General features: G+C 45.3%; 1 protein-coding gene across 3 annotated transcripts in view; it reads right to left on the minus strand.

Annotated features, from left to right (window-relative positions):
• Positions 1–24,317, minus strand: part of ACSL3 (acyl-CoA synthetase long chain family member 3) — a 51,840-nt gene extending 27,523 nt beyond the window's left edge. Inside the window, exons 1-3 of one of the 3 annotated variants that reach the window (XM_069975349.1) lie at positions 24,237–24,317; positions 4,417–4,809; positions 1,589–1,766 (exon numbers count right to left, since the gene is read on the minus strand). In XM_069975349.1, the coding sequence (XP_069831450.1) occupies positions 1,589–1,766; positions 4,417–4,767 (529 nt within the window). In that variant the 5' untranslated portion in view covers positions 4,768–4,809; positions 24,237–24,317. Of the gene's footprint in view, positions 1–1,588; positions 1,767–4,416; positions 4,810–23,606; positions 23,655–23,690; positions 23,839–24,236 lie in introns of those variants that run through there. The other 2 variants (XM_069975348.1, XM_069975350.1) reach the window with 2 other exon arrangements.

Here is a 24,317-nt window from a genome sequence, read left to right on the forward strand (position 1 = left end):
GTGAATAATGAAGGGGGCAGAGAGCCAGCCAGTAACCCACTAATCTAATGCTGAGAGTCTATACAGTGGTGCTTCGGTTCTCAAACTGCTCGGACCTTAATCAGTATTTTCAAGGAAAGTTTGCTTTGGTTCTCAAACCATTTTCGGACACCCATTCTTGAAGTACAGTAATACCGCGGTATTCATACAAAAATTTACTTGGAAGTAACGTTCAGAATTCAAACTTTCCTTGGTATCTGAACTAAGATTTGTGAGCGTGGATGGTGGGTTGTACCTGGTGAGTTTAGCACTGGTGAGGCTTCACATACAGTACAGTACTGTATAAAATTGCTGGAGTGCATATACAGTACAGTAGTAGTACAGTCAGTACACCACCATCTCCCATCCTGTACAGTACTGTATAAGATTGCTGGAGTGCATACACAGTACAGTAGTAGTACAGTCAGTGCACCACCATCTCCCATCCTGTACAGTACTGTATAAAATTGCTGGAGTGCATATACAGTACAGTAGTAGTACAGTCAGTACACCACCATCTCCCATCCTGTACAGTACTGTATAAGATTGCTGGAGTGCATACACAGTACAGTAGTAGTACAGTCAGTGCACCACCATCTCCCATCCTGTACAGTACTGTATAAAATTGCTGGAGTGCATATACAGTACAGTAGTAGTACAGTCAGTGCACCACCATCTCCCATCCTGTACTGTATAAGACTGCTGGAGTGCATATACAGTGCAGTAGTAGTACAGTCAGTGCACCACCATCTCGCATCCTGTACAGTACTGTATAAGATTGCTGGAGTGCATATACAGTACAGTAGTAGTACAGTCAGTGCACCACCATCTCCCATCCTGTACTGTATAAGACTGCTGGAGTGCATACACAGTGCAGTAGTAGTACAGTCAGAGCACCATCTCCCATCCGTTACTGTGCAGTTATACAGTAAAGGATGAGTGAGGCGTTAGAGACTACTGTACTATAATTTCTGGTTCTGTTGAATGTTTTTTGTTTAAAATGTACAGTATAGTGCTGTTCTGTACTATAGTGATTAAACTAGGCACTTTTCAATGTAATATATGGGTACTGTAGTAATTATTGGTGGGTGCTGGAACCAATTAAACACATTTACATTATTTCCTATGGAAAGACACTGCTCGGTTCTCAAACTGCCTTCCGGAACCAATTAAGTTCGAGAACAGAGGTATTACTGTACTAGGAGTGTCAAACTAAAATACAGCCCTGGATAGACCCATGCTGCTTCATAGGATTGAATGTAAATGAATTTTCTACTTGTAAAAAGTCATGAATTACCTGCTCCATTTATAGGGAGTGTATAGGGAATGCTGCTGTATGGGGTGGGGAGAGATCTGTGTCCAATCTGTAGCATTACATATTGTCCAGTATAGAGACAAGACTATAACATAGAGAAGATGTACTGAAGGCAGAGGACAACATATTCCAGCATGGAAAAGCTTCTGGCAGCATCACAAGTAAGTTCCTGGTGCAGTTTGTCCATATTACAGGACAAGGATTACATTCCCAGACAAGCAATCTATTCCCCCAAGAGTGCAGAGTATTACTCACGTGGGAAATTGTACATGAAGCAGGCCTGTGCCGAAATGATCCACTCCGCTCGGGTCTCACAAAATATGGCGATATTAGACCTGGGTTTTTGGCCTAGTGCAGAAAGCCCAGCTCCAAAGTTAGATGCTGCCAAACAGGTCTCCTCATATGACATCCAGTTGTACTTTCCCAAGATTACCTGGTAATGACAGAAAATGACAAAGCATGTACAGTATTAGTAGAGAAGTCAAGCGAAGTAGACACTCACCTACCTGTGCTATATAAAGAGCACTTAAAGGGTCTCCTGTCACCTATACTAGTAGGGGTAAGGGGGCCATACACAAGATAAAAGTAGGCTGAACAACCAATCATGCTTTTTGTAGACAAAGCCATAAATATTTTAGTCCATATTGGCCATTAAAGTTGTTAAAATTGCCCACACATCACAAAGGACATTGTGCGAAGGACGAATAATCTTTCTGAGAATACTTTACATTACAATCTTCTACCCCAGCTCACCCCTCCCTGCAGAAGAAGATTTTATAACAAGTCTATGGAGACTGTTTGCAGTAACAAGTCAGGGAGAGCAGCTCTCAGTTTTAGGGAGGAGGCCATTCACTCCCTGACCTCTGCACAGGTCACAGAGCATGCCTAGTAAACTCCCCCACTGAAGCTCCAGTCTACTGTTCCTATGTGTATGCTGTGAAGAAAGCTGAGCCAATATGGCTGCCCCCAAGAAAAGAAAAACTAAATAAAACAATTACAATGGGAAAAAATAAACATGATTCAGTATCTAATCAGAAAAAAAAGAAATCTAGGCGACATTTCCTTTAAGTAACCTTTCCAAGAGCCTTTCCATGTGCACAGTAACAAGCTGTGACGCTGGTGGTGTAAGTAAGCAGCACGTGCACAGAATTCCTCATGTACGATTATTTATTCAGTGAACACGACTGTCCCTCTGTAACTCACATAAAGGGAGGTTCCCCAAAGACCGGAGAAGTGGATGAGCTCAGTCTCCAGCGCTGTCTATTCTCTGAGGAGTTGTCTCACTGCACGTCAGTGGTGGTCACGTGGCTGAGCCGTCTGTGAAGCTAAAATAGCAACTGCGCAAAAGTGGTCTGAAAGCTCTGACTCTCCAGCTGCTGCAGAACTACAGCTCTCAGCATGCCTCAAAAGCCTGTGGATGGTTGCTTTATGCTGGGTGTAAAGGACAGCTGTGCACCAAATGTTTTTAATTACAGCGTTACTTAGCGACATGAGGCTTGCTAGCCAGCCATGGGCATAATACTTCATGCTTGTCAGGTTTACAGCACATTTTTATTGATATATATATACTGTAATGTAGGCATCATTGCAGCATGCTTAATAAAATGCACAATGAAGACCCTGCCCACCAATGGGGACTACTGGGTGATAAAGTTGGGCTTACGCCGAGCTCAATTTACTATGTAGAATGATCAGGGAGAGATAAAACGTTATCACTAGATATTGTGGCCTACCAAAGGGGGAAACACCTAAAACGCCTTCACTTTATCCTAACACAAGAGATTTATCAAAGGCTGTGAAAATATACACTGGTGTAAACTGTCCACAGCAACCAATCACAGCTCAGCCTTCAGCTCTGGTAAAATAAAAGCTGAGCTTCGATTGGTTGCTGTGGACAGTTTACACCCTTTGATAAATCTGGGCCTAAATGTACAGACACACAACTCAAGAGCCATGAAAGTGCAATGCTTACCTACACACAATGTGCACACAGTAATATGACCCCTATATACAACAAGAACTGATAACTCTGGGCCACTGTATGCACAAAGCCCAATAATGTGTCACAATCCACAGCTGAGCTATGCGACACTGTATATATAGAGTGATCCTGCCCTCTGCTGGCAATCACTGGTAAAGCTACTAGAACAGTACTGCAGGCACTAGAATGGCACACCTTTTTCTGGCTTTAGATGACATTGACAGTCACGCAACATTTATCTACGATTAGGCTTTGTTCATAGACCAAGTAAAAATGACAATGGGCCTAAACATTTGAAACCAAAACCAGCAATGATATCTGTGAGGTGGCAATTTTAAAATTATGTGTGTATGTGTATACATTTTTATATAGGCGTATCTATCTATCTATCTATGGTTAAGCATAATTTCTCTTCCCCTGTCCAGCAGCTAATGGGTACCAGATGGTCTCATCCCCTATGGGGGGGTTGCATACATTTGCACATGACCCTATCTGTGTTTTCCCTCGTATTTTAAAGTTTGTTTCCATATTACTTGTACTTTCTTTGTGTCCTCATATTACCTATGTTAATGTAGGTGTACGTCATATACAATGGGCAGCTCTGATTGGAAGCAATATCCTAAAGGCTGAACCCTACTGGATGATTTGTAACTTTAAATGTAAAGACACTTTCTAGAGCTCCGACCTATAAATAAAGCTGATTTGGGAGGTCATAGAGAGAGGACCTTCACATGCTGAAAGGAGCCATGTGTCTGTCTTTCTGGCTAGATTAACCCTTACCCTCCAGAAGGGTATTCAAGAATGGGAAACCAAACAGACAATATGGTGAAATCCCGGGGTTGTGGGATCATTAAAAATATTACCACGACATCTGTATGGGTCACATATTGTCATTGATTTTGGTGCAGAATTTTGCCACAAATCTCACTCAATGCTTTGCAAAATCTGTGGTGAAATTCTTGCCATTTCCACAAATGGCATGCTGCAGATTTAACATTTAACATGTCTCTAAGCAAGTCATTTTTTTTTAAATGACAGCAACACATTAAAAAAGATACTTCAGTATCAATTTAAACAAACCAATCAAACAATGTATACTGACCTTTTTGAAGACCTTGCCGTTGGGCTGGATCTCATCTTCCTCACTTAGCACCTCTCTAGTTCCAAGGCATCCCTTGGTCTTGAACAGCTCTGTGGCATGTCTGAAGACTTTGTCCAGGGTATCACAGCCCGGGTACAGGGTAGATGCCAGGCTGCTGAAGCTGTCCACTGATCGGTATGGGCTGCCTGGATCATCACTCACAGGCTTTGCTTTTACCCGTTCTGCTCTACTTTGCCTCTCCCGAGCACCAGAAAGTAAGAACCACGGCACAAATGTGATCACGCCATATAACCACATAAAGAAATGGAGGATGTACCGCAACACAGGATTTATGTCCTCTTTTATGTGCATTTTAAATAGATGGAGGGGAACCTCAGAACAGAAGAAATTTACCTGCAAAACACATACATATAATTAGAAGTGTAAAGTAAATGATACATGGCAAACACTGGAAGACAAGGCACAGGATCCCAGAGACCAAACCTATACAAGATCCAACACAATGGTCCAGATTTATACATGTGTCTGTAACCAATGACAGCTCACTGTGAAGGAAAGCCCAGCTGGGACTGGTTTCTCTCCCAGATAAAAATCAAACTTTTATATGATAAAATTCAGCATATATCCATAAAACACAGTTTCTATAAAAGACAACTACAATGGCTTCCATCCCCATCTGAGTATAATTCAGCTTTACAGAGCTGACTGCAATAGGGTAATAGAGTAAGATATCCATGCTGCTACCAGGGCTGTCAACCCAGTTGTCAGTGACCTTGGTGTAAAGCGGTCTATTCTGCCATGTCACTATATGGGTTTTCAGCCATCTGTAAAGGTGGCTGTCCCCAAGTGAGCAATACTAGCCATACTGGGCACCATTCGATAAAGAGGTATTTCACCCCAAATCTTTTTTTGTATTGTTAAATAGCCCTCACATAGCTCCATGTTTTGCTCAAAGCAAGTAATTACCTGTTCTGAGTCCTTTGGGGTTATTTTGCCCAACTCACCCCTTCTATATACAAGCAATGAGCTAAACAGAGTCCACTCTGACACGCTCCTTCCATCCTGATGTACAGAAGACCCTGCAGCCCGCCTGATGCCCCAGTCACCTTAGGGGGCAGCCCCCCAGACCTCTACACATCAATGCCGCAGCCTCTTCTTGCCGCCATCACTGCATCACAGAGTATTCCCTAAGCCGCTGGCTCCCTCCTGTGCAGGCAACGATCCAGCCCTGCCTGATGCCCCTGTCTCCCCAGCTGCATCACAGTGCCCCTCTTCTGTGCAGGCCCCGATCCAGCCCTGCCTGATGCCCCGCCTCCCCAGCTGCATCATAGTGTCCACCTCAGCGTCTGTCTGTCTCCCGCGCTGACTGAGTGACTCACCTCTCTTCACCCATCATTCCTGTAAGCTGCCCAGAGATTCAGGTTACCTTGTAGCTTAGTAAGAGCAGCGTACAGTCCTGCAGCTGTGACCAAGTATTGCCTGAACACAGTATGCACACAGCCTTATCATGCTCTCCACCAAAGTGGCAAAAGTATTGGGCAGGTTAGGTTTCTGTGGATCTTTATTTTCTTTCTCCATCACTCAGCAGTGATCTCTCACCCCCACCACACTTAGCAGTGAGCCAAAGCACCCATTCCCCCTCCCTGGTAAAGCACCAATCATTACCAATTTTTATTATAGTGAGCTTGGTCAATAGTAATTACAAGCCCACTATGTATGAACTGTAAAAAATTAATAATGCCCAGAGGTATTGCGGCAGTATAATGCCAGGAGGTGTTTGAAGGAACATAGTACTGTGTATTATAATGATGTCACCAATTACTATTGTCAGGGATTGGGCTGCTCTACTTCAGTTGCACAGAAAACAGTCCTGTGTTAGGGGCCTATTCCACGGAGCGATAATCGGCCGAATCAGCCCAATTCAGCCGATTAATGCTCGGTGGAACAGAGAAAACGATCAGCCGATGATCATGTCATCGGCTGATCGTTTATTTGGGCCCAAACCACCGAGCATCGCTGCGTGGAATAGCGTTGCGCGGCGGGCGACCGACGATTTAAGCAGCATCCATTACCTAGCAGGGCTTCTCCTCCGCTCAGTCTTTATCTCGGTCCCACGCGCCCTGCTAGGTAATGTATGCTGCAAGGACATCAGTAACAATGTCCCTGCATCTCTCGCTAAATGATCATCGGGCCATGGAAAAGGCCCAGTAAACGAGCGCCAATCTAGCAGATCGGGGCTCGTTTACATTATTGATCGGCCCGTGGAATAGGGCCCTTACTATTACTTAAGGTAGTAATGACCAGCAGCAGGCAGCAAAGAAAACTAAGGTGAAGGGTCCAATCGGAGAGAATGTAGTTTCCTGGCTGGCGCCATCTTGGATATTGATTACCTTTTAGAAAAACTTGTAATTCAGGAACGACAGCAGCTAGAATGACGGGGGGGGGGGGCTCAAAATACTCAGGGGGACTTGGTGAATAAGGTTTGGTGGCATTTAATCTTTTAGTTCTTTGGCGGAATACTCAAATTTTGTTGCATAAATTTATGCAAATGAAAACTAGAATTGGGCTGCATGTGCTGCACATGTATGGATTCTGCAAGACCCATCCAGAGGAAGTTGCTAAAAATTCAGAAACAAGTTTACCACAGATATAAAGGACTGACCAGAAATGTTAAAGGGGTTTCCCTGGCACAATCATTCCCTACCCACAGGACAGAACACTACTGTGCGATCTCCAGCAGCTCCCATAAAGAATAGAGCAGAGGTGGTTCCTTTCTATTGAGAGACTTGGGTTCCAGTTCTCGCTATTGCAGAGGGTTCCAGCAGCCAGCTCTCCTGTGATTACATAGCTAGGGGATAATTACACCAGGTGAGAAAACCCCTTTAAAATATCCTGAAAGAGGACCACCTAAAGGCTCTATAGGGGAATTATCAAGTACATAGTTAAAGAGAATGTACCATCAGGCCCGGGCTGAAGCACTGAAGGCAGGCCGACCCACCCCCAATGGAGCTGCATCATAGAGGGGCGGGGATTCCTTCCACTGGGGGTGGGTCGGCCTGCCTCCAGTGCTTCAGCCCGGGCCTGGTGGTACATTCCCTTTAATGCTCCTCCTATATGCCTGCAATGTTGATCCAGAGGAAGGAAAGAAACGCTAATGAGGCAGATGCCAATGTCCCATAGCTGAGAGAAAAATTCCTTGCACCTCTTTTTGGCATTTTTTTTTTAACAAACCCGTTTTGTACCAAAAATGAAGACTTTTTCCTTTTTTTATGCCAGCCACTGTTCTTTTTTGAAAAGTAGGCGAAGATCGGAATTATAGGAAGCATAGCTGCCCACTAGATTTATTACAATGTACACCACAGAACTAGGGTACGTTGTAACTGGTTTCTACGCTAGCTTCTGGGTGCAGGGGGACCCAGATTATTGAGAGGTACATGTCTCTAGAAAATTCTGGAAGATCGTACACTGGTGAATGAGGCCAGTCTTAGTAACCCCCCCCCCCCTCCTAAAATTTACTGGTGGATGCTTTCCTTTAATGGAAAAACCGTCTTTACGCAATGTTTCCAAATCATCTGAAATGTTTCCTTTGATGCATTCTGAAAATCAACCATCAGGTGGCAGTAGAGCAAAAGATACCAAGAGTGAACCAGGAAACTAAATTTAATGAGATTGAATATGGGCATCTTTTTCTACTACACCGCTGTGTGTATACAGGCAGGCTGATGAGGCATGATGGGAGTTGTAGTTTTGCAACAGTTGTGAGAGACACAGGTTGGGGGATGCAGTTATGCATAATCTAAAAGGGCAGACTTCACATATCAGTAAGGGAGATTTTTTTTTCCTCTTTTTACTGTATTGGAAAGCATAGTCAAGTTTTTGACTAAAAGTGAATCATGCAAATGTATGATGTTAAAAGTATTTTCATGTATCGGACATAGCTCCAAACATAGTCAATGGGGGGAATTTCAGGAGGTCATTTCTGAGTAGTAGAACATTCGTAGTACATATATGTTACAGTATAGAGTACAATGTCTTATATGGGATGTATTAGATACCATCCAACCATAGCAGAAATCTCAGACTACCCAAGCTGGTATTATCATAGAGATGAGGAAGCGATCTGTCACTGCAGCACAATGAGCGTGAGCGTCCACACAGGAAGCCGCAGCCTCTGTGTATAGATCCTGATAGGTCTCTGTATACAGGCAATGACTTCATAACATGGCCTCGCTCCTCCTATAGCAGACAGAAGCACTGTACATGTATCAGGGAGACGCTCTGCAGTGCTGCATACGTGGCAGACTATTAATCCACAAAGTGGACTGAGCAATGATGGTGTTCAATTCCCTCCATGTCACAAGGAGTTGGGTTACAGAGACTGGATTACAACCAGCAGTGATGTGGTTCCCAGTCAGCAAGGCCATGTGGTAATCCTGGATTTTACGAGCATTGCATTTATGGAAATGCAAGCACAATAAATGTGAAACCAAGTCTGAGGTAGAGTCGTGTAAATATGGGAAGACAGAGGGATTTTACCCTTATGTCGAGGCTACCATAGGGGAAACATCACTGGGGAATGTTCAGGAAAAGTTATCTTCTCCCCTTTGTTGGGATTTCTTCCTAGTTCTGGTGAATAACAGAGAAATGATCTCCAGATCACAGATCCTCACGGTAACAGGCGGTGTTCCCAGCTCAACCGGATTCATACATTTCCCACTTTTACATCCACAAGGCCTGGCCTGACCGTGGTTCTAACCGACATAGATTACTCTAGTGCAGTGCTTCTCAAACTGTGAGGCGCCCCCTAATTGTTGGGGAGGCCCAATTGTTGGTGGGAGGCAGTATTCATAAAAGTGACTATGATCTGCACAGTCCTTTTGCTGTTTGCAAAAAACTCCATTTTAGCAACAATATTAATTTATTTTGTACTTGGGAGATGGGTGAAAGCTAGCCCTGGCATTATTTTCAGCTTTTAAATCTACTTCCACCACAGATGGTGAGGCCCAGGTAACCTCTTGGTCAGTCTGGTGAGGCTGCAGTAGATAGGGTTTGAGAAGCACTGCTCTAGTGTAATGCGCTCAGCTCAGTTCATCAGACCCGCGGCCAACAGCTCATGGCAGTTTTGTGATTTGGACAGTCCTTGTGATTATCTCACTGTCAAGGGACCTATACTACTGTAGCCTTTTACACTGGCGGATTATCAGCAGAGAGACGCTCATTTTACCAATAATCGGCCTGTGTAAAGGCAACAGAGATCAGCCGAGGAACAGGGAAACAGCTGCTCATTAGCTGATGGCATCTTTTGTGTGGCGCTAAAAAAAAAATTATCACTAGCATACACAGGAGATGTGTGGTCGATAGTAATGTATTTAAATGGCTGCATGAACAATGCAGGGAATGTTCATGCAGCCTGGCCGCAAGATCAATCGTGCCCTGCAAAGGCTGCAGCAGACCAAAGATCAGCACGTGTATGAGGACCACTAAGGGTCCTTTTACAGAGGCCAATATGGGGCTGTGCAAGGATGCAAGTGAATGCCGATTGGCACCTGCTTGTGATCGCTGACACTTTTACAGGGATACACAGCACTGGTGAGCAATACACAATATTGCCTATAAAACCAAGGTTAGTGGCAAAGAGGTTAGAAATTATTGACTACATGTACAGTCCTGCGGTGTACGCTATTTTGGCTGTCAAAAGTCCTGAAGAGACCTGCACAGTACACATGTATGCAGAGCCTAAAGGCCTCTCTGTGGTAGTGAAGGAGCGTCTTCAGAAAGCTGAAAGGATCCCCATAAGAACACCGTAATTCTACATGTTTTACAATACATAGCTCTTATGTGACGTGCAATATAAAACAGTCTGTCCATCAGCCAGCTATAGATGCATATTAGACGCTGAGCTATGAATGAGGCATAACCACCTCTATTTACATAAGTATGAAGGGCACTCATATGGCTGGCGTCAGGCCAACATCATCACCTAATAAACAGGAAGAAATAAAAGAGCTGGTAGCTGAGCTGTCCTACTGAGGAGATTTATAGAACACTAATGTGCACAGGATTTCACAGCAAAGCAGCCACACAGGGCTTACACAGTCGCCCCACCCCCAGAACGCTTTCCTGGATGACCCTCTAAATACAGTAAGGTGCAGAGCAGCGGCCTGATATGACCCTGAGCAGATTACACACTGACTTATTATAGGCCGTATGTGCTGCTCCCTGCGGACTGCCAGACACCGCACCATCCACACGTCAGCCACAGTGACGGCCTTTACTGCTGCTTACAGGGACTGCACCAACATACATAAACTCATATAGACCCCCAATGAGAGTGCCCCTCCCCCTTACAGCATCATTACTGGTGGCATTCTCACAACCTATTTTTGTTGTTGATAAAAATATGTAAATTAAAGGGGGTGTCACTGTAACAATTGGGGGGGGGGGGGGGGAGTTTGTTAGCCGCAATGTCAGAATATGGCCAACAGGATATTGTAAATTTATTGTGACTGGCACTGCTAGGATTCTGATAGATAGGGCCATAATCCCTAATTCATAATGCAGTCTTACATTTAGATTTTTAATAGAATATTTCTCTATTTGCAGCCAGAAGTCACTGTAAGATCTACAGCTTTTGTATTAAATGTCTACACGAACAACAATTATTTTTAACAAAAGGTGCACCGGGTACATTGGTTTTTTCCCATAGGCTTCTCTACAGCAGTTGAGCATCACCAGAAACACACGGAGATTGCTTTATTTCTTATTCTATGTGGAGGAGGCCTTTAGAACGTATTAGAGCAAGAAATGTTAAAACGTGTGACGCTTCCATCAGTGGTGATACTTCATCAGTGGTGTTCTGTCACAGTCTGCTCGGTGTGAGTCCCCTTCAGATGTGGAGGACATGAATATGGATGATTCTGGCATCACGTTCCTTGTAAATCAAGCAGACATCAGCAGGAAATGCGCCGCTTGTATCTAAAAATAGGAAGGAGTCTGTACAGCCATGAAAGATTCATTTATTGGGAAGGGAAATCAATGTCTGACAGCCAAGGCCCTCTGCTCTCCATCATAAGGGCCATAAACTATAAGGGCTCTTTCCTCACCTCAGCGGCATGGATACCACAGAGGAATGGGAAAATGTGATGCCAATGTATCAGACCATGGACACAGGTCCCTGAGATGGTCCAGTCATTCTTCCAAGCATGTATGAGCTTTACTCATGGTTGGGTACAAGGCAAAGCTCATACATGCTCAGCAAATCACCTGAACCTGTGCACTAACCATGTCTAGGCCGCTGGAATCAACCAGGGTCATGCTCCGATACAGCATGGCATTTTGACACTTTGCCAACGTATCTATTACAGAGGACACAACCCTGCCTTAGTCTAAATGACAGAAAAACTAACAGGAACTGGTAAGAGTGAGTAGTTTTATTTACATGTCTTGCATGTTCCGTTCCGCTCCAGTATAAGTGAGGTTTACTGCCTCGGGTATACAACATGACATATCAGTCAATGTCACTGATCCCTGATATACAGTACAGTAGACTGCCACAGTACAATCCTAGCAACTCATACACCATGGGCTCATATTCTCCTCACCTCTGTAAATTATGCATAGAGCAGGTATAATGTCCTTGACAGGTATATGCCTGCCCCTGCCCACATGACACATGTATGGGAGTGGAGACAGTATGACCCCTGTGTAAGGGCGCGTTCTCACCCTCACCAGGTTTTATGCAGCTTGTGAATCCAGAGCCAAGAACAGATGACTGACACCAACCTTCCCCTGGAAATCCCTATTGCATCGCATCTTCTAGGAAGAAAGATTTTAGTACCACACAATGTACTTCATACCCTCCTCTGTGTGTGCCAAGTCTTCATACCCTCCTGTGTGTGCCACATCTTCTTACCCACCTCTACGTGTCACGTCTTCATACTCTCTCCTCTATGTGTGCCTTGTCTTCATACCCTCCTCTATGTGTGAGTCACTATATATGTGAAGCCAATTGGCAACACATTATGAAGGTATATGACTACAGTAGTAGCCTAAAGCTTATGCACAGTAATTAATGCCCTAAAGAGGCTACTGTTGTAGCGTGGTGGTCCACCGGGTATAGAACTTGTCCCAAAGTTCTGGACACTGCATTCAGCCACTCCATGTATTACCAGCTATGTGCAACAACTGATGTAATCATTTATAAGGTATCACATACTGCTAATGCTGCGTTTACACGGTACGATTATTGTGCAAATTTGCGTGATAACGAATGAATTTGAACGATAATCGCACGTGTAAACGCAGCGAACGATCAAACGACGAGCGAGAAATCGTTTTTTTTGATCTTTGAACATGTTCTTAAATCATTGTTGATTGTTCGCAAAAAATTCGCAATCGTTTCGTGTGAACAGTCGTTTGTTGATTTAACCAATGTGTGAGATAGGCTTAAGCAATCGCAACACGATCGCAAAACGAATTTTCCGTATGATATATCGTACCGTCTAAACACTGATTGTTATGAAAAAAAATCGTTACTCAGACATCGTTAATCGTACGATCGGGCCAATTATCGTTTCGTGTAAACGCAGCATAAGACAACTCGCATTATGCACTTTTACCCAACCTCTGTAATTCTCCCAAACCCCATCCATGTGACAGATCTCTAAGGATCCATTACATCCAAGTCAGGGAATAGGAAAAGGGAGTGTCTGACATCAGAATCATTATGTAATAGCTCAAATATTTCTCTGCACAACCCATGTGAGTTCTTTAATGACATGCTCACTGGGATCTAACAGTGATCTCAACCAAGACCAGCCTGAAGGCCGCAAGCCCTGCTCCTCAAGTGCCGCAAGAACAATGGGGGAGTGTTATCAATCACTACTGTAGTAACAATGTCATTTGTAGTCCATAGTAACCAATCACAGCTCAGCACTCACATATTCATGCATTAGCCCTGGCAAAAAGAAAGCCAAGCTGTGATTGGTTACTATGGGCAACAAAGGACAGTCATACTGTGGGACCGCTTAAAGGGACTCTTTATCTGCAATTTTTATCTGTCCATGTTCTTGCATTCTTTTGCTATAAGCCACAAATGAAGTCCTGTCCATTATATTCTCCAGCTAAGTAGTCCTCTCTATGCATCAGCATGCCCAGTGTGTAGGCTTACAGCGGGGAAATACAAGGGAGTAGAAAGCTACAAATTACAGATTGAGATCAGCATCCTTTATCCTACATACAGATGACTTTAGTTTAGGGTTTTGAGGAGGTTGAGTTGGAGGTGACAGAGTCCCTTTATTATGTCTCCTAATAACTGCAGCCATAGAGAGCCATGTACTACACACATCTATGGTACAGATACTGGTACAGATATGAGGCGCATCAAGACCGATATCCTACAAGAACACGCCAATATCTTACCAGGGGCTGAGTCTGGCACCAAGAACAGTGCCAGCAGCGACTCAGTGAAGGTAAAGGATTGTGGGAAACACATGAACATACTGAGGACCCAATACAAGCAGATCCAAGAAAGTATTAGGTCTGGGGGATAAACCCTCCTGCAGTATAATACCCTTATAATCTATAGGAAGGGAATACTGAAGACTAGTAAAACTGAAAGTAAGCAATTGTGTGAAGACAAGCAGGCATTATTTTTAGCTGCTATTAATCCATGCCATGTACAAGCAGGCTCAAATTTGGGCCAGATGGCAACTTAAACCCCATTTAATCATCCTAAAACAAGCACAAAATGTAGACAGATATTTGCCGGCTAATAGTCATGTGACCAGTGTGCTGCAGGCGAGCCAATGAGACATGTACAGTTCTTATGGCAGGATGAAACACCTCTTATATATACCCTATAGAGGTACCACTACAGCAAATAAGACTAGACTAGAAGCCAATTGCACACATACTAAAGTGTCATTGATAGGATAGTGTCGGTATGAAATACAGCTGCCACTATTGTTTTACAGTATTCTATTAGTGCTTTGTAAACCTCAGTCAGGCCTAGTGGCAGCGCCCTCTTTAATGGTTGTGCCTAAGGCTGGCTCCAAATGACGTTATACCAGGACGTTGCAGATACACCTCTCATACCTGTTCTCCACTCACACTGATTCACCAGTAATGTAAGCCAAACAGGGTGGAAAAGGAGGAGGAAAAGTATCACAAGAAGACTTGCACCTCTTCTGTGCTTTAAACCCACTCCTGGCTTTTTAGCTTACAAAAACTCATGAGATCTAAGGGTGATTTCACTTTCACATTCTATTTACAAGGGGTTTTCAAGGGAGCGGAAGACAGTCTAGTATTTCAGCTGTATGGTTATAGCATCTGCTTGTTTCCAGGCTGCAGACTCAAAAAAAAAGGCAAAAAAAATAAATAAAATCAGGCAGCAGAGAATAGCATGTGTAACTGGACCCTTAAGGTGTTTTGGTTCATGAATAATATTTACCTAAAAAATATTTTGTACTTTTCCATAGTTTACTTATTAATCAAAAAGCCGTATGCGCTTCTTGTTGTTCCCTATCCAGAGTACTGCTGGGGGTCGTATGGACATATTTTAGGGAAGCAAAAAAGCTACCGCACTGTTTGATGCAATTTTGGGCCAAAGCCAGAAATGAATACAGTATAAGTACTCACTTTACTGCAACAAAATGTTTTGCTGTAGTTGCCCTGTTTTCTCGATGTTACAGTATACTCTCTTTAGGAGTCTGTACACACACTATTACCATACTGTATAATATATATTCATTCTTGCACCAGAGCAGACTTCTCCCAGGCCTAGAATAGTTACAGCATCCAAATCCTGACTGCAGCCTGGAAGAATCTGGAAACGTAGCACACAGTAATACACTAACCTTCCATGTGAATCTGGAAAATTGAATTTGTACTGTGGCGAGGCCAAGAATTCATCGTCCACAGCAGATGGCTGTCTGCGAGAGTAGATATCGCTGTATCAAGCCTTCTCCATACAGGAAACAAAAGCATTCATGCAACATTCATCATGAAGCCAGGACTCCCACCAGACCCACTCACCTGTGCTTCTATATGGAGTGCTACTATTATATCAGTCACTGAGGCCTCTTATATACATACAGATCCAGCAGAGCAGACCTGAAGCATGTTAGCTGTTATGCAGGATGGCTGCCCTCTTCTAAAAACAGCACAGCAACTGGCCTCAGGTTGGGTGTGGTATTACTTATAAATGATCGTTCATATAATTTCTATGGTATTGTCAGAAATCTCTGATGCTTAGTACCTTAGAGGATACAACAGTATCAGAACTCGCCCCCAGAAGAATAATAAGTCACAGAGGTCTCAGGAATAAAAAAAATAACCCTGTATATACACTATTAGGGCATACAGATGTTATACAGGGGATTCTCTGCTCAGGGCCCCCTTCTACGAGCCAACCATCTATTAGATTAGGGCCTTATAGAAGCCGCTGAACTAACCAAAGAAAGCAATGGAGCATGCTGTGTTTTTTAGCCAGTTAGAATCCAGCAAGATCACGGGCACCAGTTGGATACCCAATAAACACTGTGTGGGAGATTTATCAAACTGGTGTAAAGTAGAATTGTCTTAGTTGCCCCTAGAAACCAATCAGATTCCACCTTTCATTTTTATAAGAATCTGTGAGGAATGAAAAGTGGAATCTGATTGGTTGCTAGGGGCAACTAAGATAATTCTGCATTACACCAGCTTGATAAATCTCCCCCTGTGTCTATTGTGCAATGGACTATTCGGCAACATCTACCACTCAATATATTCTGCAACTGAGGCCCTGAAAGGAGCCCCCAATGCAGAGGTGAACCAGCCTTACATAGATGGCCATTCAGTTAAATAGCTGCCATGTAATCCTACAATTCAGGCTCGGCACAGCTTTCCCTATTAGTAAGGTAGTCAGGAGTAAATAGAGAATCTCTGGTTAAATAACCTATTATTGAAGCTTTCTACAAATTAAAATTACAGGTACACTGTTGGGATTAAAACTTTTTCTTTTGTCATATGAATAGGGATGAGCAAATTTACAGTGCTAGCGTAGCACTTTGCTAGGCCCAGCGGTCAGCTTGTCAGCCGGCTGCCTTTGAAGTCCATGCGGCTCCATGTGCCTGGAAAACTGGATCCAGTCCTGGGAAACTTCTCCAAGTTTCCCCAGGACTGGACCCGAATTTTCCCTGGACCCAGAAAGGAGCAGCACCAAATTCTAAGGCAGCCGGCTGACAAGCTGACCGCTGAGCCTAGCAAAGTGCTACACTAGCACTGTAAATTCTCTCATCCCTACATAAACAGAAGGGATTCTTTGCTTGGATTTCAATTAAAGGAAAGCTCCAGTGAACACACACAAAAAAAATACAGTGCAGTCATGGGGATCTGGGAACATAATAAAGAATGTATACTTACCCGTCCCCGTGCCCCCACCGGCCTCCTGCAATGTCACATCCCCAGCTGATGGAATGCCAGTTCAGCCAGTCAGTAGGATACGAACCAGGAAGGAGGGAGAAAACAATGTCTGGCGGCTGTCAGTGACCAGCTGAGGCAGCGCTGCCGGGCCACAGGGACATTCTTTATAATGTTCCTGCACAGTATTTTTGGTTTTCGATGGAGTTCTACTTTAATTTCTGGAGTATATTAATATTTCAAGCTATAGTCACTAGATCATGGAGAAGGGTCATTGATTCAGTCTTCGACTTGTCTGGAAGGATTTATTTCTCCTAAAATGAGGAACACTGGCTTCCACCTCATAGGGGTTATTTTTTTCCCTTCCTCTGGATCAACACTATAGGGTCATAGGCTGAAAGAACCTGTAACATCTATCCACTCAGCTTTACAAACAATAGGAGGGATTCATCAAGCTGTTTTATAGTAAAGGTCATTGTGCCGCTTAAAGCAACCAATCAAAGATCACCTTTTATTTCTCATATTGATATGGTAAAATGAAAAATGATCTGATTGGTCGCTATGGTTTACAAAAAATAATCTTCCTATCAGTGTGATAAATCTTCCTGAATGCTTATAAACTGTTACACTATACATGTTCCTTTACAGTAAACCTCCAGGTTGTGTGTAGTATTACAATTCAGCTCCATTCACTTCAATTTAATTAAACTGCAAAACCACACCCAAACTGAGGACAGGGGTGGCACTGTTTCTGAAAGAAAGCAGCCATGTTTTTCAAGGCATCCATTACCTCTTTAATCTGAGAGTATTCATCCATTTACAATACACTGCCCAAACAGGCAGAGTTATTCCTGGTAGTACGTGTACAGCTAACACATGACCCTGACTAATACAGCACAAGAGGGGTTTGGAAACTTGGCAGCTTCCACATATCCAGCTTGTTGCTCTGTTATGAATTGTGAATTATAGGAGATGATGTGCTCATAATGTGTGATACATGTTATCCAAAGGGCTGAAATCTGATGTATCTGACTATACTCAGCACATCCAGCAACAAAGGGGACCTGACCAGCCCACGACTAGGGCTTCTCATCCACAATATTTCATTTTTAATCTCCATAGTGCTTTCAAGCTTTTTATTTTTAAAGGGAACCATTCACCCCGTGGCCCCCGTTAGAAACAGACATACAGTGACATAAAGGTCAATATACTTACCACATCGCTCCCGGTCCCGTCCCGGATCCCGTTGTTGACACGGAGAAATCGCCGATTCTTCTTCTCCCGCCCATTATGGTAATGAGCTGAGATGAGTCCAACGTCCATAGGAAACGACGGACGAGTCCAACTTATTCATGAGGTCCTCTTCTCGTCGCCGCCCATCCACGCCTCCTGGAACTTGATTGACGTCTTCAGTCTTCAGTCTTCTGCCGAATTCCCGCGCAGGCGCCGTTGCGATGGTCTCGTCACCTCTTCTGCGCCTGCGCGGTAAACAGGATACGTGTTCGAGCCAATCGGCGCACGCGCAGTAAACAGTGAAGCTGCGGAGCGGCTTCAATTGTGAACTGCGCATGCGCCGAAAACGACTGTCACGGCGCCTGCGCGGGATCCGGCGAGAAGATAGAAGACGAGGAGGAAGAAGATCCGGCGTCAATCAAGTGTCGGAGGCGGGGAGAAGGCAGGACTTCGGGCCGGCGGCGCTCATTACCATAATGGGCGCGAGAAGAAGAATCGGCGATTTCTCCGTGTCAACAACGGGATCCGGGACGGGACCGGGAGCGATATGGTAAGTATATTGACCTTTATGTCACTGTATGTCTGTTTCTAACGGGGGCCACGGGGTGAATGGTTCCCTTTAATTATTAAAGGGGTATTGTGATGAAATTAAACGTTTGGTGCAGAACATAATAATCAGGTATTCTTACCTTTCTGTGATCCTCCAGTGTGATCTTGCATTCTCTTTGGGTCCTCATTTTAGGGGTGACAGCCCGCTCAGCCAATCACTGTCCGCAGCACTGTCCCATCTCAGGCCCCCTTCACACGTCCGGAAAATCTGTCCGGATTTCCTATCAGGAAATCCGGACGGATTTCCGGACTCACAGGCTAACATTAGACCCGGACACCCTTCCGGATTTTTCCGGAAGGGTGTCCGTTCCGGAAAATAGGACCGGATTTTTTAGATCCTGTCCTATTTTCGTCCGGAAATCCGGCACAGACGCCCCCATAGAAGCCTATGGGAGCGCCGGAATCACGGGCATTTTCCTGATGTATATCAGGAAAGTGCCCGCGATTCCGGATAGAGAGCCAGCCCCGGACCCGTACCTGCACTCTGGCCGGAGCCCGGACCTCACCAGGGGACTAGGCGCCGGCCGATCAACCGCACTACCCCCCCCCCCCCCCCCCCTCCCGGGCCGCTGCACAGCACACTGTGCCCGGTACTACAGGGCTGGCCGGCCAGAGTGCAGTGCAGTGCAGCCGCCCACCCCCCCGCCCCCCCCCGGAACTCACTACTGGCCCCCACCTTCTCTCCATCATCGGACCCTCTGCCGCCCTGCATCATCCCCCCCCCCACGGGAACTCACCGACCGGGCCGCCCGCCGCATGCTCCGCACCTCCGACCACCGCCCAGACCTCTGCACAGCACTCTGCCCGTACTTCACCACAGGGCTGACCCGGACCCGGACCTCCAGGACAGGTGAGATTACCCCTTAGGACTACTACTCCCACCACGTTCTGCTGGTAGGCCATGATGGGAGTTGTAGTTCTGCAGCCTATGGCCATCCAGGTTGCAGAAGTACAACTCCCATCATGGCTCTGCTGGCAGGCCATGATGGGAGTTGTAGTTCTGCAGCATATGGCCATCCAGGTTGTAGAAGTATAACTCCCATCATGCCTTGCTGACAGGCCATGATGGGAGTTGTAGTTCTGCAGCCTGTGGCCATCCAGGTTGCAGAAGTAGAACTCCCATCATGGCTCTGCTGGCAGGTCATGATGGGAGTTGTAGTTCTGCAGCCTGTGGCCATCCAGGTTGCAGAAGTATAACTCCCATCATGCCTTGCTGACAGGCCATGATGGGAGTTGTAGTTCTGCAGCCTGTGGCCATACAGGTTGCAGAAGTACAACTCCCATCATGGCTCTGCTGGCAGGCCATGATGGGAGTTGTAGTTCTGCAGCCTGTGGCCATACAGGTTGCAGAAGTACAACTCCCATCATGGCTCTGCTGACAGGCCATGATGGGAGTTGTAGTTCTGCAGCCTGTGGCCATCCAGGTTGCAGAAGTACAACTCCCATCATGGCTCTGCTGGTAGGCCATGATGGGAGTTGTAGTTCTGCAGCCTATGGCCATCCAGGTTGCAGAAGTATAACTCCCATCATGCCTTGCTGACAGGCTATGATGGGAGTTGTAGTTCTGCAGCCTGTGGCCATCCAGGTACACTAGGGGCTGTGTGGGTACCTGTGATTTATGTTGGCATACTAGACCATATTATCTCATCAGGAAATCCTGAAGGTTTTTCCTGATGGTTTCCTGATGGTAAAAACGGATTACTGTCAGGAAATCCTGATACTTTCCTGATGACATTTGAGGTCTCCTGATCAGGATTTCCTGACAGTAAAAACTGACATGGACGTGTGAATGGGGCCTCAGTCAGTGATTGGCTGAGCGGGCTGTCACTGCCAAGATGAAACAGGATCATTCAGCCAGAGAATGGAATAGGATGTACAAGAACACTGGGGGAGCATGGAAAGGTATGAATAGCCTGTTAATATGTAAAAATAAAATCTTTTTAAAAGTACAGTTTGGCTTCAGAGGTGTAATGGAGTCCATCATGTCTGAGCATATCACAGTAAAGGGGTACACAGAATGTCACAGAGGTGGCTTGCCTTGTGACTGCTCATGGGTTTTAGGATCAGTATATTCTCTTTAACAATGAAAGGTGATACCATCAATTGTCTCCCTGTTATTACAACAGCAAAAAACTGCCCCCCATTGTGATAGCCTGACTGTGTGAATGCAGTCTAAACAAAAAGTCCCTTAGATGAGATGCTAAGCAGACAAATAGCTCCAGGATTCTGAAGAAGCAGCTCATCAGACAGAAGAATGGGGGTGGGGAGCGAGCATAATACATGCGGCCTGCACACAGAAGACTACACAATGATACCGCTAATAAAAGCATTACGTTATGTGACTAACATAGCAGCGCCTTTATCTGTTAGGGTGCATTCACATGTAGAGGATCCGCAGCAGATATCAATGTAACTAAATAACTGAACACAGCATCAAATCTGCTGCAGATCCTATACATGTAAACGTACCCTAATAAATTACAACTACTGCAACTCCAAAAGCATATGCAATGCCATCCTATAGGGTGCCTGTAATGTATCATATATATCTCTAATAGCAATGCTCCAAGGTGACAACACACCGTTGTCATGTTGTGATGTACCACCAGGTACATCACTTTGGGCTTTTTACATTAACAGACCAACACTGGCGTGGGGATGCTGGAGCACTTGAGGCGGGGCCACTGGCCCCAAGTGTGTTGAAATATCCTCCTCTCTGTGACGCAGCTTCATTAGAATCAGAGGGGATATAGTCACACCGGCCATTCCTGGCTTTGGCTTCAAAATTCTGTCTCCGATAGCCACTCACAACTCATTTTGAGAAATGAAAGCGGAGCTGCAATTGGTCCTGTGTTCATCCGGCCAGGTTGGACGTTCTCTTTGGACTTGTGTGGGTTTGGGTGCTTCCTTTCTTGGAGAATCTACAGATAGGTGGGATATATACAAAAGGCAGTTTTCTCCATCATTACACGAGATAGCGGATCCCACTGCAGGCGGCGACTGATGGTGTGGGGGGGGGGGGGGGGGATTACATTACATGTACCTTGCTGAGGGAATAAAGTCACATGTGTAATTTCATCCTTACTGCTAACTATCAATGCAATAATACCAGGTGTGATATTACAGATACACAAAAGGCATCTGGAGATAACTGCTATATACATCCATGTTTCCATCTCATCTGCCATGTGCACAGGCTTCTATTTATAGGTGAGGCATAGAGCCTTGTCCTCTCCGATCATCATATGACTCTTATGTTTCCTGATAACAGATACAGCACTAACTTATAGAGACCTCAGTAACAGAGAAGGCCGGGTGGTGGCCCCACTGTGGTGTCCATGGTGACTATGCACAAGGACATTCAGGCTATTCTCTATGATGAAGTCAGACTTCTGCTGCAAATATCAGCCCCTTCCTATTACAGTGAAGCCCACCATGCCACAGACATAGGATATTGACTGTATTTGCATCTGAAGAGATACAAATAAACTGAGTCCTATTGTAGAAGTGAGAGTTCATAGTGGGGCAGGGTTGATATCTATACAGATGGCCATATATTGTGAGGCCCATGAAGGACGGGTTAGTGATGACAGTGACCCTATATAGGGAGATGATGAAGCAAGGTAACGCTTAGTAAATACACCCTACATGTGAATACAACCTTATGAAGGAGTCTATGTCCCTTAAAAACAATTTTCTACCGTTACCAATACAATGACCTGAACATTCCTGACTATAATGTAGCAAAGCTGTAAGGTGACCCTATGGAGAGATGCAGCATTGTCCCCAATACACTACAAGGGCCGGTATACTGTTTCTGCTCTGCTGCGCTTTCAATTTCGACAACAAAACAGTATGTCACTAATAGGGTACGTCCGCTCCATTAAACGCAATGATCTCGCTGCGGTATACACCGGAATACCCTTCTGACATACAATTACATTTTGTGACAGATAGGATGTGAATAGGCCCGAAAATACACAGCAGAATATACAGTGAATGGAAGAGATTGTACAATTTACACCCATATGATGATCTTTTAGGGTATAAACCCACACACCGTATATGCAGCGTATTTACTGCTGCGATACGCAGCAAATACGCAGCAAATACGCAACAAATACGCAGCAGATTAGATCTAAATAACTGAACACAGCATCAAATCTAAACCATCAAATCTGCTGCGTATTTGTTGCGTATCTGCTGCGTATACGGTGTGTGGGTTTGTACCCTAAATCTGCAGTACGTCAATGTCTGTCGCAGAGCAAATCTGTGTTACATATGGAGAATTCACAAGCAAGTCTTACAGGTCTCATAATAGGGATCACCCAGTCCTTCCATATTAGAAAACCCCTAGCAGTAATGGGGGCATAGGTCAGATGTGCTATACACTGATAGGAAATACTGGAGCTCTTACAGAGATCACAAGCACAGTCCCTATTGCTGTTCACCTGCTGCTGGAAGCTGGGATGACCTCACAGAGGAAGAGAGCGAGGGGGTGACCTCACAGAGGAAGAGGAGGAAGAGAGCGAGGGGGTGACCTCACAGGAGAAGAAGAGAGCGAGGGGGTGACCTCACAGGAGAAGAAGAGAGCAGGTGTGACCTCACAGAGGCGATCAGGCAGGGATGTCCGCTCCGTGTACCCAGCACCACACTGCCTGTATAGCAGAGAGGAGGAGGACATGACAGCTCAGTGATAACCGCACAGGGAAATGACAAGACTTCTGCTAAGAAATCATACTACTGCGTGTATAGAAATAGATCTCTCCACACACACTTCTATATCCTCCTAAGGCTACGTAGCTGTAGAATATAGAATCTCCCATAGACATAAGATACACGGCGCTGTCATTGAGAAGCGGCAGGAACAATGGCGAGCGGCCGCCGCATGAATAATGCAGAATGGGATCAGACGTCTCCGCCGCCGAGCAGCAGTGACCGCCAGTTACCTCGCGAGCGCCATGTGTAATTGGTTTCCTTGGTAACAAGCGCTGTGGTAATGAGGAGGAGAGGGTAGGGAGATAGTAACTCACCCCGGTGATGGAGCACCGGCCCTGCCGGCCGCTGATGGACGCTGCTGTACGTAAACGACACACGTACAAGGTGCTCGCCGCAGCCGGTGTCCCCGCCGTGAACACGCACAGCAAGCCAGCGCCGCCGCAACCACGTCTCCAGCAGCCAATCAGCGGCCGGGGGTGCGCCCCATACGTAATGCCCCGCCCCCTCACATCCTTCCTTTAGTACCATTGAGGACACTGAAAGCCATGCGCTGATTGGCTGTGAGAAAGTGGCGCGTTGTGGGGGCCTGGAGATGTGACGTCACGCGGGGCGGAGGTTATTAGAGGTCAGAATGGAGCCGGAATGTGAAGTAATATGTAAATGTGTAACGATCATCCACGTTATCCTGAGACTAGGGAGGGTGTGATCGGGGTGCTACACCTTCCTGTACCATAGGTGCCAGAGGCTCGGGCTGTCACATGACCACGTTACAGGGAATTATTAACTGTCTGTACTGGCTGATAAAACTAGCACGAGCTGTATGTATAGCTGCTTCCCACCAGACACTGCGCCATGCTTACCGGCCACCAGCCACCGAGGCTTTCCTATAAACACATTAGGATCACTGCAACTGCAATACCATACACAACCATGGACAGGAG

Source organism: Dendropsophus ebraccatus, chromosome 6 (genome assembly GCF_027789765.1).
Source record: "Dendropsophus ebraccatus isolate aDenEbr1 chromosome 6, aDenEbr1.pat, whole genome shotgun sequence".
NCBI classification, from domain to species: domain Eukaryota; kingdom Metazoa; phylum Chordata; class Amphibia; order Anura; family Hylidae; genus Dendropsophus; species Dendropsophus ebraccatus.